At 39.3% G+C, this 16,253-nt stretch overlaps 2 protein-coding genes across 2 annotated transcripts; one reads left to right on the top strand and one right to left on the bottom strand.

Moving 5' to 3' along the window:
* The first annotated feature begins 185 nt into the window (after positions 1-185).
* On the top strand, positions 186-11,074 carry col9a1a (collagen, type IX, alpha 1a). The gene is made up of 32 exons (XM_058401237.1): positions 186-403; positions 867-932; positions 1,119-1,157; positions 1,262-1,324; positions 2,913-2,966; positions 3,081-3,116; positions 3,255-3,278; positions 3,379-3,432; positions 3,517-3,570; positions 3,672-3,704; positions 3,923-3,979; positions 4,063-4,116; positions 4,346-4,399; positions 4,553-4,606; positions 4,695-4,748; positions 5,077-5,130; positions 5,351-5,404; positions 5,496-5,549; positions 5,678-5,731; positions 5,989-6,033; positions 6,231-6,284; positions 6,362-6,415; positions 6,556-6,609; positions 7,436-7,507; positions 7,988-8,023; positions 8,128-8,172; positions 8,314-8,346; positions 8,473-8,619; positions 8,856-8,910; positions 9,022-9,210; positions 9,344-9,421; positions 10,234-11,074. Exons 1-32 carry the CDS (start codon positions 329-331, stop codon positions 10,431-10,433), a joined length of 2,049 nt encoding a protein of 682 aa, XP_058257220.1. The 5' UTR covers positions 186-328; the 3' UTR covers positions 10,434-11,074.
* A 149-nt stretch (positions 11,075-11,223) lies between these two features.
* ptp4a1 (protein tyrosine phosphatase 4A1) lies at positions 11,224-15,686 on the bottom strand. The gene is made up of 5 exons (XM_058401238.1): positions 15,554-15,686; positions 15,180-15,272; positions 14,946-15,076; positions 13,114-13,188; positions 11,224-12,206 (listed from the first exon to the last, which is right to left on the bottom strand). The coding sequence occupies exons 1-5, from the start codon at positions 15,656-15,658 to the stop codon at positions 12,089-12,091; spliced, it is 522 nt and encodes a 173-aa protein (XP_058257221.1). The 5' UTR covers positions 15,659-15,686; the 3' UTR covers positions 11,224-12,088.
* Between the last annotated feature and the right edge of the window lie 567 nt (positions 15,687-16,253).

Genomic DNA, 16,253 nt, shown 5'->3' on the forward strand with positions numbered 1-16,253 from the left:
CAATGAATGCTTAGAATGTATTTTTTTTATTGTTTTAATTAAACACAATTTAATAGAGTAAACACAACATGTTAAAGTCCATCATGATGATCATATTGCTGTCTTTGCCTACAGGTATTAGCTGACTCCGCCCTCTTTCCCACAGACTGTTCCTGCGTCCACCAATCACCTTTCTCCGCCGAGTACGTCCTCATGAATAAACATGAATTTTTAATAGTAGCTCCAGCATCTCGGCGCACGGTGGGGTGATTCAGTTGAGGAATATTGACAGAAAAAGCGTGAACCCCAAAAAAGGACTTTTTGCATTCTCCGAGTCATCAAGGAGACCATGGCGTACTCCAGGACTCTCCGGGCATCCTTACTGGTGATTTTACTGCAAATATTCCTCATCTGTTCAGCTCAGGTAAGTTAAACCCAAGTTCATCATTCTGCAAACTATTGTTCAGATGGAGTGAAGAGGTTGTGGGGGACTCTATTGTCTCTAAAGTGATGGAAATTAATTCATTGTAACTGAATGCTGTTTTTCTTTTCTGTGACTTAATTTGGACCATATTGACCTAAACATAGTTTTTCATAGGCAATTAATTATGATCTAATTATAATTGCAAGGGAATTTATCTTCTTGATATCTCTTTACTTTTTCTATCAGTGTCTGGTTGAATATGGAACATCACCAGAGCTTTAGTGAAGCAGTGAAAATGATAATCTTATCTTCAAAGTGAATTTCTGTAAAATATGATGTTTATGGCTCAAATATTTCTTGAAGACACTCATGAGAATAAACTGTTTATATTTTTAGGTTACCTTTACTAAATGATGAATCAATAATATGAGTGTGTGTGTGTGTGTGTGTGTTTGTGTTATAGAGGGGCCCAGTTGGTCCCAGGGGGCCACCCGGCCCTCCAGGTTTTCCTGGTATCGATGGCATCGATGTAAGTCCTCTGGATATTTTATTTAACATCTTCCCTTCTATTTAAACCACTATTTATGTAGTTGTTCATTATCAGAAATGATCAGAACAAACAGATCACAAGTGAGACCGATTTGTTTGTGACGTGCCATTGATATGATCCCATTTGTTTGTTTGTTTGTTTGTTTGTTTGTTTGTTTGTTATTAGGGAGATAGGGGCCCAGGCCCTGGTCCCAATGGTCCTCCAGTAAGTAGCTGAGTTGTAGTTGAAGACAAATGCCTGCCATGCTGCCATGTTTACATCATAACATTTCACATTTTATATTTATATTATATTTTTATTTTATATAGGGCCAAGATGGAGATGATGGAAAAAATGGTTCTAATGGAAAACCAGGAAATCCAGGCTCAGACGTAGGTCTTATTATTCGCATTCTTTTCTGCATGTCTTTTAACACTGGTTGATAATGGTGATGAAAGTTCTTCATGTCTGAGTGATATTTGTAGTGGCAGGACACAGATGCTCTATAGAGCACAGAGAATGTCTATAATTTATCTTGGCTCCAAGGGGGAAAAAGGGGGGAAAATGCATGAAAGTTGAAAAAAACATGGTGGACATCAATTTGCCCATTTAGATGAAATGAAGAGAGAGAGAGGAAAGAGCGAGGAGGGGGAGGGGGGGAGAGTGAACCCCATATGGGCTTCATGCAGACAGAAGCCTTTTTGTGTGCAAGGAGGAAGGCTGAGGCTGGACTGGTGCCTTATGCTAAAGGAGACGAGACAAAATGGCTCCTCTATGCTGTCCACACTGCACATGATGCTTAGTATTAAATAGGAAATTGAGAGTATGAATGTAAAAAATAACATTGCGTTCGGTTTTTGCGGCGTTTTCATACTAATGTGTCACAATAGCAGCAAACTAGATTATTCCTACCACTATATTAATTGTGCTGTGGCCAAACAAACACATTTCAGACTGGTGTATCTTAGCCATTTTAGTATCTTAGCTCAGTTGCTATAGTGCTGAAATCTGCTTTGCATCTTATATACTGTAGTGGCAGGGGGGCGGAGTCAAATATACAGCAGCTGCAAAACCCATTTCTGAATCGGGGAAATTTTTTTTGTCGTCACTCACAGACGTCTGACATCTCGATATCAAATATTTACTTTGATTTCAGTATTTCGCTCGTAGCTTGCAGATATTGACGACCTAAATTGGAGTTTTTGATCTAAAGTTATTTAGTTGTTTTTATGTTTGTTTGTTGTTGTTTTTTTGTAGAGGCAGGATAGCTTCAATTAGCTTCAATCATATGAGCTTTAAAGAACAGTCATGATAATGAAAATATTTGCAGCCTTTGCAAACTTGTCATACTTTAGCAGTGTGAAGTCCACTCACGTGCATTGTGTACCAACCTATAAAATAACTTTAGTTACCTCAGTAATCAACAGCTAATAATAATAACAACAATAATAATAATCTTGATGTTAGATAAACCAGCTGTTATACAGATTGTCACACACTGGCCTTAGATATAATATAGTTCCTTGCTGAAGTAGAGATCATGCATTAAAACAAGCACAAAAAGCACAGAATTGCAAGTAACTGAGATACTGAGATACACTGCCCTTTTTGTCAAACTCCACCCCGTTTACACATCTGTCAAGCAGCGTCTAGGGTATCAGATGAAGTCTGAATGCAATATCGGCTCCTGAGTTCCTGCATTAAGCTCCACTCTAAACATGGCCTTATTATGTTAAACTCCCAGGATCAGTCCAGACATCTATTCCTCCTTTATTTTCTATTAAACTCTCTGAAGGGTTTATACAGCTATCTTGTCCGCATACATCCTTACTATAGTAAAGTAGTTTAGTTCTAAGCATGGAAATATAATAGCAGTATATAACGACTTGTCTAGGCTGAGTAGCGTAACTTGTCAAATAACAGACTATTTGTATATATATTCTGCATTTAAAAAGTACTAACCTTTGTTTATTTCTTCAGGGTTTGACTGGCCCCGTTGGAGATCCCGGCCCAGTTGGGCCCATCGGACCAAAAGTAAGTTGCGTGTTATGAAAACAAAAAAATCAGTCTTAAGGAATGTATTTAAATTATGGAAAATATGGACCCATTCCGAGTTATCTTATAGTTATCTTTATTGGATGTTGTTAGGGTGAACCTGGTGATCCTGGACCTAGAGGAAAAGCTGTAAGTAAATAAAATTCAACACAATGCAGATTTTCTGGAAATATTTTTCACTGATTTTATTTTGATAATGATTTTACTGTATTTATTTAGTCCTGTCTCTGTACTGATTCCGCATTGTGGTTTCTCTTCATTCTCTAGGGAATTGGGGAGGATGGAGAAGCTGTAAGTTCATTTCTCATGAATTTCATTATTTATCTCTTGTAGTCTTCTGTTTTTTTTCTAAATGTCCATCTTTTCCATGATTTGCATGTTTCCATGGAAGGGTGCAGATGGAGAGGATGGGTTGCCAGGAGAACTGGGCAAAGCTGGACCTCCAGTATGTAGACTATTAATCATTTCTCATGTTGCCACAAAGCCTTCTAAAGAATGATATTTTAATGCCTTGCGTGATGCATCACAGGGAAGCCGTGGCATTAGAGGCACTGTTGGACTTCCAGGACCTGTGGGACAAAGAGTAAGTCTTGCTAAATGTGTTTTTGTGTGTATACATTTTACATACTGCTCTGTAATCCATGGATGAGAATGTTTTTTTTTTGTGTGTTGGACACTTCCTAGGGGCCCCCTGGTGTTTGGAGTGGTGAAGAATTGGTAAGAAATTGTTATATTACAAAGTTTCAGCTGAAACCAGGGGTTTACTGATGTCATAAAATTACAGATCATTGTGTTTGTCTATTTTGATAATGTACATGTGAGTAGTTTCATGTACGTAACATGCGGGAGGGTTATATATAGAATTACGGATTGATTTGACTTGATTATGGAAAAGTGTTCAACGTGTTTTCATGTGGTAATGACATGTTTTTTAGTGTCCAAATTCCTGCACACATGGACTGAACGGCTATAGTGGTCTACCAGGAATGAAGGTGAGTTGAACTTCTAAAAATAGGCTCATTCTTTTTGTTTACTAAATAGTGGAACTTGATTCTGTTGTCCTTTGGTCACACAGGGCCACAAAGGTGTCAAAGGTGAATCTGGAGAACCAGGAAGACAAGGACATAAGGTAATATTTATTACCTTATAAAACTATAAAATGGGTTCCTTTATTTTTAACAGGATTTCAGTGATTAAGATTTGTACAGATTCTGGGTTTGATGTTATGTATTCGCTGATCAGTTGTAAGATAAAAGTTTTATAAAAGATAAAGAGTTTAATAAAAATGTAGAACTTTTGTAGATTAAGTGTAGAAACTGTTTCCAAATTTTAAAGTACCATTTCTCATATTTTCTTAGGGTGAAGAAGGAGAACAAGGCTCCTCTGGAGAGACTGGAACACAAGGAAAAACTGTAATGTGCTTCCCATGGACATATTTTTAAGAAACCATTAGTTTAACAAGAAGTTATTAGTTATGATTTTAGCCCTTGTTAAATTTACTATCATCATTTACCATCTATGTTTGTTTAACAACTTCGAATGTGTCATGTGTGTTGCGAATTTAGGGTCCACAGGGACTAAGAGGGATCACTGGTTTGATGGGTCTTAAAGGTGACAGGGTAAAGACGACTATTCACAGCTTCATAATGAAATGCTTTAATAGGTGGCTGCGTTACAATAAAACATCCGCAAAACTTTCTCAAACAGGGCTATCGTGGGATAGATGGTGGCGTGGGTCCTCAGGGCATTCAAGGAGCTCCTGTAAGTGTCCGAATCCATATCAAGTCTTTTTTCTGTCCTAACGAATCTGCCTGTGTTTGTGATGATATCACGAGAACCACTTTTCCAAACCTGATACTGTAAATCCCCTGAATTTTCTGAGTCTCTATAGGAATTGACAATGAAATATTAAACGATGCAGAAGTAGGAAATGTAATGTGAAGGGTTCCAGAAAACCCTAGCAGTCATACTACAATATAATAATAATTTATTTAAATTGAACATAATCTGATTCCGATATTAATTTAGGGCTTGTGCTGTTTAAAGAGATTATTTAGAATAACTCACAGAATAATAAACATTTCTTTAGGGTGATCGAGGGCAAAGAGGAAAAGTGGGTGAGACCGGACCAGGAGGAGCTCCAGTGAGTATAAGCTTAACAACTTCAAAAAAGAATTCAGTATATTGTCTTGTAAAGGCAGCATCATAGGACAAAGACAAGATCTATATAGGATTTGGTACAAAACATTACCTTTTTAAATAGCATAATCCAGTAAGACAGCACTAGACGGTGGTTAAAAATAGTACTTTGCTTAAATTGTTACTGTGGTTTATTATAAACAATGTGATTTGTATCGTCTCAGGGATCTCTGGGACCTCAAGGCATTTTAGGATTACCTGGACCTAAAGGAGAAGCTGTAAGTCCATATTTATTAACTATAGAATAAATAAATCTCAGTAGAAATGTAGTAAGAAGAATACTGAACGTATCTGGTTTCTTTCCCTAAGGGTTTGCCAGGAATTGATGGGCGTGACGGTATCCCTGGATTGCCAGGGGTTAAGGTAAAATAAATTCTAACTTCAAATTTAAAACATGATCATAAATAGACACGCTAAATTAACTTCATTTGCTTTGCTATGCTGGTAAGTGGGATTGTATGTTACTTCCTAAAGTCTGTTGCTGTTTTCAGGGTATCCCTGGCAAAGTAGGAGCTCCTGGTGATGCTGGCCTTCAAGGTCTGCCTGTAAGTATAACCTTTTGAACCTGTGATCAATTTGAACAGACGTGGTGCATGGTGGTACAGTGGGGTGGTGGTGCTGCTGCAGGGTTTCCTCTAGGTTCTCCTCATACCTCAAGACTGGGTGTATTCAACATCTCACGCTCAATGTTCAGCGATAAGCTCTGGATCCTCACCAACCCTGACATCAGTTTCTAGAATGATAAGGTAACAAGCGTGTATTTGAATGCAATAACAGGGACTGATGTCTGTATTTCCTTTAGGGTTTGCCAGGCATCTTTGGTGCGACGGGTGAGACTGGGCAGAAGGTAGGCATTCACAATGTTCCATAACACCATGGCTGAATCATTAGACACAATAAATAATGTACTATACAGGTAGAAGGCTTACTGTAATAACACAACGTGGACGAGCTCATCGTAAATCTGAGTACTAAGCTGTACCACAAGTTAGAGTGTACAGTATGTGACACAATAACAGCATTATGATCTCTGGGGTACTGTAGGGAAACTCTGGTGATCCGGGCATGGCAGGTCCAATTGGGAACAATGGACAGCAAGTAAGTGTCTCATGAAGTGAACACTGGTGATGTACTGATCTAGTGGATGCTTCTGATGCTTGATCGATTGATTTCAGGGAGAACGTGGAGAACAAGGAGAAGTGGGACCTGTAGGACCAAGAGGTGGGCCAGTGAGTATGCTTCCATTTTTATATCACTGCAAACAACAGACACAGAAATATTAATGAATAATGAATAATGTAATGTCTATGCTCCTGTCTTCTTCTTCTTCTTCCTCTCTCTCTCTCTTTCTCTCTCTCTCATTCTGTAGGGTGAAAGAGGGGTGAGGGGTCCAGATGGGCCTCAGGGGCAGCCAGGTTCAAGGGTATGTATCTAGCACCTGTAGGCAAGGATATAATAAACAATATCACAACACAATACAACGGATATATTTAGTAATAGTCATAACAACTGATAGTCTAAACGAACAATAAAGAGTGAGAAAATAATGCGGAGCACCAACAGGAATAAAGAATGAATGGACTGAAAGACGAAAAGGTCAGAATAGCAACAAAGACAAGAATAAGAGTGAAAGACAAAGTGGAAGATACAGATGGAAAGGATTGGACTGGAAAGAATCCTTGAAAGAATCATATACAAAAAAACCCCCAATAATTATTTAAACATATTTTATATACGTCCAAATGTAGCTGTAACTGATGTATACAAAATGTGAGACGGCACATGTGAGCGGCATCTAGGACACAGGAGAAAACTTTTAGTCCATCGCATTGTCTTATCACACGGATGAAGCGTTTAATAATCATAATTTTAGATTTCAGATGTCATGACCAGTTTGCAATTCAAACGTGATTATTTAATAAAAAGAGCAGTCTTGCTGTGATCAGTGAGCATGATCAGTGCTGCAAAAGAGCCATGAATAGAGTGTTGTTATTGAAGCTGCTGCACTCAGGGTTATTTTCTTTGGTAAGAGGATATTCGGGGTAGAACGGGGCTCTGAAAGAACCCTCTGTTTAGCAGGAATTCCTCAAAGGAGCCAGGCTAAGGGCATCAGGCGATCAGGACCCACATCCACTCACAGCTAACGACACCCACAGCACTGCTTACAAACTCGTCTTTTTTTTCATATTTTGTGGTTTGCAAGTTACTATGTATAAATGATTCAGTGTAAAAACTGTGTGTGTATGCAGGGTCCTAAAGGGAATCTTGGTCTACCTGGCCTTCCAGGTGCACCTGGTTTCCGTGGTCAGAAAGGCGACAAGGTAAGGAAAGGCTCCGAAAATAAAGTAACAGTATAAAAAAAGTTCATGTCAGTTTTATTATTTTTGTTCAATTTTTTACTCAACACCTTAACAATGTTTACATTTATCGTGAAAAACTAACCAAAATAAGGAGAGGTTGCTTTAGGAAACTGGTCTGTGTTGAGGTGGTGATTTGCAAGGGGTCTTTGCCACCTAAAAGTGGAGAATTTTCCCATAGCAGCAGGGCTTAAGTGTGGTTTCTGCCAAACATTACAATTTTTTATTTATTCATAAACGACACATTTTTTTAAAACAAGTTCCTGGTCCAATCACATTTCTGTAGATTATGATATACGCTAATAAACTAGCAAGCTACTGCGATATTTCTCTTGAATATTAAAACAGTCTGGACTCAGGTTCAAGGAAACAAAGTATTTGTGTCTTCAGGGAAATAAAATCATATGACGTGACAGATTAACTGCTTTTTCTGATCATCATCAGGGTGCAGTTGGTCTCACTGGTCCAAAAGGCGAGCAGGTAGGCCTGAATTATCCGTCTGTTTAGTATGTAGCTTCAAAACCCATCATTTCTGTGTTTATGTGCAGTATCTTAATTTGAAAGCTGTGTGTGTTTGTGTTTAGGGAGCACCTGGTGAGGAGGGAACACCGGGAGAAAAAGGGGACGTAGTACGTAAATTAGAATGAGTCAATACAATTATTTTTTTCTACTTTTGCCCGTGGACTTGTGTTTCTGTTCACAGGCTGAATCTCATAATTAATCTGTGAGTGAGTCAAGACAGTAACTTCTGAACTTCCTCTTTCCTGCAGGGTGATCAAGGGGAACCAGGAGAGAAAGGTTCGGTGAGTGCAACCTCATTAGCGTTGGCATTCAATCTCAGAATCTCTGAATTCCTTTAGGATTAAAATCAGTTGTTAGAGCAGTACACGACATGTCACTTCCTTATACATGGACTTGTTATTGTTCAGCGGGGAAAACCAGGTGATGCTGGAAACAAAGGTCCAGAGGGAATGCGTGGACAGCAGGGGCTTGAAGGTGAACCAGGTCAACAAGGACCCAGAGGCATGCAGGGAGAACGAGGAGAACGTGGCTTACCTGGCACACAAGGACGACCAGTACGCTCTTTATTCTTAACATATCCAGGCAGCTTAATTAACATACAGCTGACCCATGAAAGCTAACTGGATCCCGATTTGATGTGAAGTATGAGAGCTGGCATTTTTCTGAGGCCCTTTTGATGCTAATCCTCTTAACCATCGACATTTTGTGGATCATGTGGTTGTGCAGTTACATAACAGGCTGATATTTGTCCCTGTAATGAAATGACTATTCTGGGCTCACTGTCTTACAGGGTCAAGGACCAACAGATCAACGCATCAAGCAGGTCTGCATGAGGGTTATGCAAGGTCCGTGTTTAATCTATAGAACCGTAGTAACCGAGTAACATATGGTACATGATACAAGTCAGCTATTCCCAGCTCGAGTTTGACTAAAGCCTCAAACCTGTTCTATCACAGAGCAGCTTGCTCAGCTTGCAGCAAGCCTGACAAGGCCAGAGTCTGGCTCTGCCGGGTTGCCAGGTCCTCCCGGACTCCCCGGACCACCTGGATCGCCTGGAGAGAACGGCTTCCCAGGACACACAGGAGCAAGAGGGTTGCCAGGTCTTAAAGGACCTCCTGGGCTTATTGGAATAAAAGGACCTAAAGGTATAGGATGTCATTGCTTTGGCTATGAGTCGAGGAGATGAGGTGGTTGTCATAAGATAAATTAACACTAACAAGTACTTATAATAGAAGAATTGCGGATACCTTATGATTCCTGTATGACTGTGTAATAAAGGTGACACAGGAGACAGAGGAGACAGAGGGCCTACAGTACAAGGTCCTAAAGGCATTCCTGGGCCACCAGGTCTTCCAGGTGAGTTCTGCTTGGGTCTAAATATCCTACACAGGTAATATAGCTAGACTGTGACATAAGCAAGGAATGAAAAACTACAGAAGCATGCTGTTAGATGGAAATAATCCAAAATGGATTTATTTGGTATAACAGCACACCCTCAAGTGCAATTTTTATTTTATTAATTCAGTGACAGTTTTTTTACATATATATAAAACATTGAGAGTTACATTTCATGATATGGAACTTCTGTGAAGGAAGTTAATTGCTATTATATTATAGCAGCTATAAACATCACATAATTTCACTCCCATCTCCGTCTCTCCACCTCGATAAAAGTCTTCTGTGCTGAAGGCTGCTGTGACTTTCCTGTAGCTGGAAGTTTACAGGCTCTTACAAAGTGCAGATGATTAAGGCTAGTTCCATAAATACTTTACCTAGTGAGAATTAGCCTTCGGTTACACAGAGTCCATGGGAAACAGTGACACCAGAACAAACACGTTAATATATAAATAAACCTGCGATTGGATTCTGGCCAGCATTACCTTCAGAGCTGAAATGTGAACATAAAACGAAGTGATTTTACTCACATGAGCCGCATGATACACTAACCTAAACACACACGCTGAAAAATTCAGAATAAAAGAATTTTGTATTTATTTCCCTTATATTGCTAATCATTTTTTGGAGTGTAAATTGTTTGGAGGTGTATTGTGAGAAGTGAATACAGAGTCCATTGCTGTGAATTAACTTTTAGGAATTAAGCAGGCTGTCCAGGAACCACACTATTTTGTATCACACACACACACCTGTATGTGCCTGTAATTTCTCAGGTGAGCCCGGGCAGCCTGCATATGGCAACGATGGGCGTGATGGTATGAAAGGGCCTCCTGGTGTGCCCGGAATTCCCGGCATTCCCGGACCTCCCGGGACTCCAGGTCTGAACGGCTACTGTGAGTCATCGCAGTGTGTCCTCAGAGAAGTACCAGTATCTCTCAAAGAGTCCAGCATGAAGGGACCAGATGGACTTTAAAATGTCTGCAGAAATGATGCTCAGAGACTAACAGGAAAGAAACCCTTCACCAAACGGAGTCTTTTATTTTGAGGGGTGTCCAGTGTAGTACTATTCCTGCAAGCACAGTGAGATTGCCATGTCCATTTTCCTTAAAGATTTTAAGCCTTGAGATGTTTAAGAGACAGCTTTTTTGAAAAGGCTATACGTATTCCAGCATGCGGAAATGGACTTCCTGTAAAAGACATGAATTAATTTTCTTTTTTAAAATGGTCAGAAACAGAAAAACGTACCTAATACATCCAGGGCGGTTGTTTTCCCAACTGAAGTACACCAGTGCACTCTTTTAGTCTTTAAGGATCAACCGAATGAATTGTGAAAATGTACGAAACCTTTATGTATGGTCACATTTAAAGAAGCAAAATGTACATTCATACATTAGTACATAATGTAAATACAGCTTATCATTACCTCAAATTGACTGTTCTTCATATTCTCCATGGCAATTTTTAAACCTTCCAGAATTAAAGAAGTATTTCTAAATCAGTGTATAAATCATTTGAAACATTCAACGAGTTTGTTCAATCCCATGTAATTAAGTGTTCATCTTATTACCCCCATGGCAGTACAGTCTACTAGCTACATTCAATGTGTGAACTTTTCAGTGGTATTATTTATTTTCTCAAAAGGTTCAATGTCACACCTACATTTGTGAAAATGGGTAAATAAATGGTTTTGATAAAGCTCTGCATGTTTCTGTATATGAAGGATGTATGCAAGTGGACAAATTCACGTGCCATACGCAGACCTCTCGTGTCCTCAGTGTATTCCTTTATTTTACGTTTTCTCTCATCAGTGAACAGTTACAACTTCTCTCACTATACTAAAACACATACCCAGTGATAGTATAAATAGCCAATCTAATAGTACACGTTTCAAATACCGTACATAAATCAAGTATCCAAGTATTTTTAAGTTACGCACATCAAATAAAAAGGCATACAAAATATCGCAGAGGTCCAGTTTGAAGCCAAAACACAAAAAAGAAAAGAAAAAATATCACACTATCGACATGGCAGTAATTAGTAAACGAAGTTTGGATAAACAACACAAACTAGATCCCATACCTTCCACATACACACAATTATTTTTTTGTAATTCATGATTTTCCTGCCGTGTATATATTTTTTTTTCTCTGCAGCTGTTTTCACAAGTGAAGCTTCTCCAAATGCCATCGAATGATCCCCATGAAACGGCCTCCTTTCATTTTAATAAGGCATTTTAAGATCTTCAAAAACAAAATAAAGATTAAATGATACCTATGCTGTTGATAGTTGTTAAAAAACAAACAAACAAACAAACAAACAAAAAAATACTGTTTGGCAGAGGGCACTCCTGTAACAGCTTTACAAAATGTTTGTACAAGTTGATGGCTGGAATCAAAAATTAGCATCGGTGGAAATTTTAACATGATCATACAATAAGCACTCACCTTGCCGACTGAGGCCACACTGTAAAATCAACACAAAAGGGGATAATCACAAGTGAAAAATTATCATTATTATTATTTTTTATCTTTTTAGTATTTTCACATGTTCACCAATTATGAGTAATAACTGTCCACATTACAGAAATATCTGGATTAAAAGGTTTCCAGTAGGGCTTTGGCACAAGCTCTACTGGATGCAGCAGTTGTTGCGATGGCCGTTTGAATCTTTGAAGCGAAGACGCATCTTTGGGCGATATTTCTCCAGGTAGAAGAGCTGCTTGCTATTAAATGCTCCGCGGCGTTTTCTGAGAATAAAACGGACACAGCATTGAACCAGTATGACAGAAACAACCTTCATGCAGATGATTCTTAATGGTAGCTAAAAAAAAAAAAACGGACAGATTTTATTTCTCTCTCTCTTGCTCACACACAATAACATTAAAACAAGGTGATGTGAATAACACTGATTATCTTGTTACAAAGGCTCCTGTTAAGGGGGTGGAAATATTAGGCAGTTCCTGATGTGTTCAAATAAGAAAAAAATGGGCAAGTTCAAGGATCTGGGTGACTGACAAAGGGCAAATTTTGATGGCTGGGTTTAGATCATCGCCAAAACAGCAAGTCTTGTGGGATGTTCACTGTATGCAATGGCTAGTAACTGTTCCAAAAGAAGGACAACCAGTGAACCAGACACAGTCTCATTGATGTGCACGGGGAGTGAAAGCTAGCTCATCTGGTCTGATCAATTTGCTGAAAACGTTAATGCAGGCTATGAGAGAAAGGTGTCAAAACACACACTGCATCACAACTTGCTGTGTAAGGGGCTGTGTCAAACAAGTCTGATCCATAGACACCACCACACAACTTACAGGATTTAAACCTTCATAGATGCATGTATATGAAAAAAAATGATATGATATAAAATATATACAAAAACTTGGACACCTACAGATTTATTTGCAGCAATAAATCTAATCAGCCAATCGTGTAGCAGCAGCGAAATGCATAAAGCCATGCATACAGGCCAGCCATTTGAGTTAATGTGGCATGATTCCTGGTGCCAGACGGGCTGGTTTGAGTATTTGATGATCTTGGATTTTCACATACAACAGTCTCTACACTTTACACAGCATGGCGCGCACAAAAAAAAAAACAACAGTGAATGAACAACATGGTACCCACAGCAGGGTACTCTGGTTTAAAAGCACTTACTGTCGGATGAACTGGACAGCATCTTCATACTTCATTCCACACTCAATCATAGCGAGGGCAACAAGGACTGGAGCTCTGTGGGTGGGGATGAAAAGACCACACACAGAACCATACAATATGTTAAAGAAGAGGCTTTGTGTAGAGGCTGGAATTAACTGCAAGCTAAACATAAAAAGGAATGAATTTGTCTGTACCATTTTTTGCTGAATTCTTAAATCACAATTTAAAAAAGTTATACAACTATATCTTACACAAGGACAGATAATGACCAATGCACTACACCAGACTGCTGCTCCACAGCGATCCACGCAAACAAAAGCTACTTTAGTGTTTCAGCTCCCCATGTGTTGAATCCTACACTTGCTGAACAGGAGCAAAGTACTAACCTGGGTCCATGATTCGAAAATAAAAAACCTATTAAAAAAAAAAAGTTACTGTTTCCTTCGTCTTTTCTGAGATTTTTTAGCCTCCTGTTATACACTACATTGTTATTCCTGACCATCATTCCTATAGGTAAGCTTTTCCTAAATTGTCGCCACAAAGGTGGAAGCACACCATTACAAGGTCTTTGCATGCTTTAGCGTGACAATTTCCCTGACCGAGGTTTGAATACATCTGCACCTGCCCATGACCTCTCAAACTCAATTTGGTGCTGCACCCATCGGTAAGCACGGCGATGTGAAGCTTTGCATATGCAATGTGCATTTCTCTGAAGAATATGCGTCACCTGTGCCAGTGGAATAGTAACCTTACTTTAAGTGAGTCTGAAACCAGTATTATGTACATTGTTCAAAAGACAGGCTGTAATCATTTTACATGAGGGCATTCTGTATATACAAAAACCCAAAAATCCTATACTTTTGTACTATTGTAGACTGTTATTGACTACTACCACTAACCAGTTTTCTATTAAAGGTAATGTTTGAAGCCTTTCTGTTGGTCAGTTGCGGACCTGGATTTTTTGGATTATTAAATACTTCTGACTGTAAGGTCAGAATGTCCGATCTAAGAGACAGCCTGTGTTAAACACCTAAGCAGGAAGTTTTAAAGCAAGACAGGGACTTGGTATGTTCTGAGCGGCTCTGATACGCCGTCTAGCAAATATCTATTTTAAATCTCTTGGATATACAGAAGATAAGAAGCGAGTGCATGAATATCGCCACTTGCCTTGCTGCTGCTTCTACCAGTATGCGCAAACGCCCACAAAATCCTTCTGCTTTGCATCACACCTGTAACATGCAGAGTGACTATGCCAACTTCCTCTTATTGCTACGCACTCCACGTGACTTCTTTAAATAAACTCCACCTACCTCTTACAGAACACTTGCCATTTCAGTAACCCTAGCTTCCTGCTTCGCTGCTGTTAACAGGTTTCATATTTCTGCTGTAACTGGCAGCTTGCTAATTGACTCTAGCCATTACATGAGCTCTCCTGAATCAGGATTTTTTTTCCCCCCAAAGGAGATGTCCAACTAGTCTGTGACTGAGACAGTATTCTCACTTTGATCAGTGCGCTCACTCAGATTATGTTCCTAGAGAGGATATGATATTTCAGTGGTTTACTATCTCAGTATTTAAGTTGTGTTTACTTTGAGGAGACAAACACAGCCGAACAGGACAGCCTACCTAGTCAGTGTTACTGTAATTCACCTACACATATCACACCCTAAAAAAATCCCTTCAACGTAGAAACAGCTATTATTATTATAGTCCAAAGATTTATACAATCACTGGTTTCACTCTAGCCTGCGGGTTTCTTTTCAAGCGCATGATATCATACAAAGATCACAACACGCTAACAACCATATCAATCATTTTACACAAAACATTACCTTCCAAGGCCGGCTACACAGTGAACAGCTACGCAGCAGCCTGGCTCCTCCCTAAACTTAATCCTCAGTAGATTCAACCAGTCATCAACAATCTGGTTAGAAGGAGGAGCTCCATCATCAAATGGCCAATCCTGCAGATTTTTTAAGGAAAAGTATTAGTGCTGGAATATCTTGCTGCATTCATCTTTCATTTAAAGCAATAATGTGTTGTGCTTTTAACTACAGTGAACTTACCAGAACCTGAATGCCCTCTTTGGCCACCAAGTTGGCATCATACGTCGCCTCACACACTCTAACAACTGTTGTCACACCATACTTCTTTAGTTCCTGATGAAAAATGATTTAGTTGCAGAGAGAAAAAAAACCTCAGGTATAATTCTTATAATAATAATAATAATAATAATAATAATAATAATAATAATAAAAGCAAGTTCACAACTGAGCATTTTGGCAGAGGTTCCTGAAAATCTTCTAACAGGTAACTTTAGATATGAATTGGATATTATAAATTGTGGCTTTTGACCAAGTAGTTAAGGGTAACCTCAACCAAAAAAATCACCCCCCAACATTTAGCAAATTTGCAAAGTGCATCACTTAAAAAGGCTCACCTCAATGAATTTGTTTAGGGTGGCATTGGTAGGATTGTGGGTGATGAGGAACCTCATGTTTTTATACGTGATCTCCACAGGGGCAGGTCTATTCATACGAGCCATTGCTGACAATGAAAAAACTGATAAAAATATACAGAAAAAAAATGGAAGGAAACTTCACCAATCTCCCCTTTAAAAATAAGAAAAATTTGCAGAAAATCAGGGGGAAAGGGTGGGAAAAGAGCAAATTGAACGAAAAAGAAAATGAACTGATGAAAAAAAATATATATATATATAAATTAAAGAAAACAAAAAAAAAGGCTGGTCCTCGGGTGAGCAAGGAAACGGAGGGCCAACGAGGGCAGTGCACTTCTGGAGATTTTTTACCCCATCCAGACTGGTCTGGCTGCTGTGGACGCCCCGCTCTCCGTGTCCGATCCCGCCAACGTTAAAGCACTCACACAAGTCTCTCTTCCAGTGAGGTAGCAAGGCTCGCCGTTCACTTGTCTGCATATACGCCGTGCTGAGCCTGGCAGTAGTCTCCACTGCCCTTCAGAAACTCCATAAATGTGTGACCCAATACACCACAGAACTGCTGTAATGACACAAAGCAGAGAGATGGAGGGATCAGACAGAGGCAAAGAAATAAGGTGATGCTGTACGTCAACCGTCCTATTAGTCAAAACGGCGTGCGGTTATGAAAATATCTGATCGGTCC

Source organism: Hemibagrus wyckioides, linkage group LG10 (assembly GCF_019097595.1).
Source record: "Hemibagrus wyckioides isolate EC202008001 linkage group LG10, SWU_Hwy_1.0, whole genome shotgun sequence".
Lineage (NCBI taxonomy): Eukaryota > Metazoa > Chordata > Actinopteri > Siluriformes > Bagridae > Hemibagrus > Hemibagrus wyckioides.

Bases quoted from the DNA above. Each gene is read 5' to 3' on its own strand.
- col9a1a (XM_058401237.1), top strand. From the start codon at position 329: ATGGCGTACTCCAGGACTCTCCGGGCATCCTTACTGGTGATTTTACTG. The intron at 4,749-5,076 runs GTAAGTGTCCGA...ACATTTCTTTAG, and splicing joins AGGGCATTCAAGGAGCTCCT to GGTGATCGAGGGCAAAGAGG. The intron at 5,131-5,350 runs GTGAGTATAAGC...GTATCGTCTCAG, and splicing joins CCGGACCAGGAGGAGCTCCA to GGATCTCTGGGACCTCAAGG.
- ptp4a1 (XM_058401238.1), bottom strand. From the start codon at position 15,658: ATGGCTCGTATGAATAGACCTGCCCCTGTGGAGATCACGTATAAAAAC. The intron at 15,077-15,179 runs GTAAGTTCACTG...AAAAATCTGCAG, and splicing joins AAGAGGGCATTCAGGTTCTG to GATTGGCCATTTGATGATGG. The intron at 13,189-14,945 runs GTAATGTTTTGT...CCCCACCCACAG, and splicing joins TGTGTAGCCGGCCTTGGAAG to AGCTCCAGTCCTTGTTGCCC.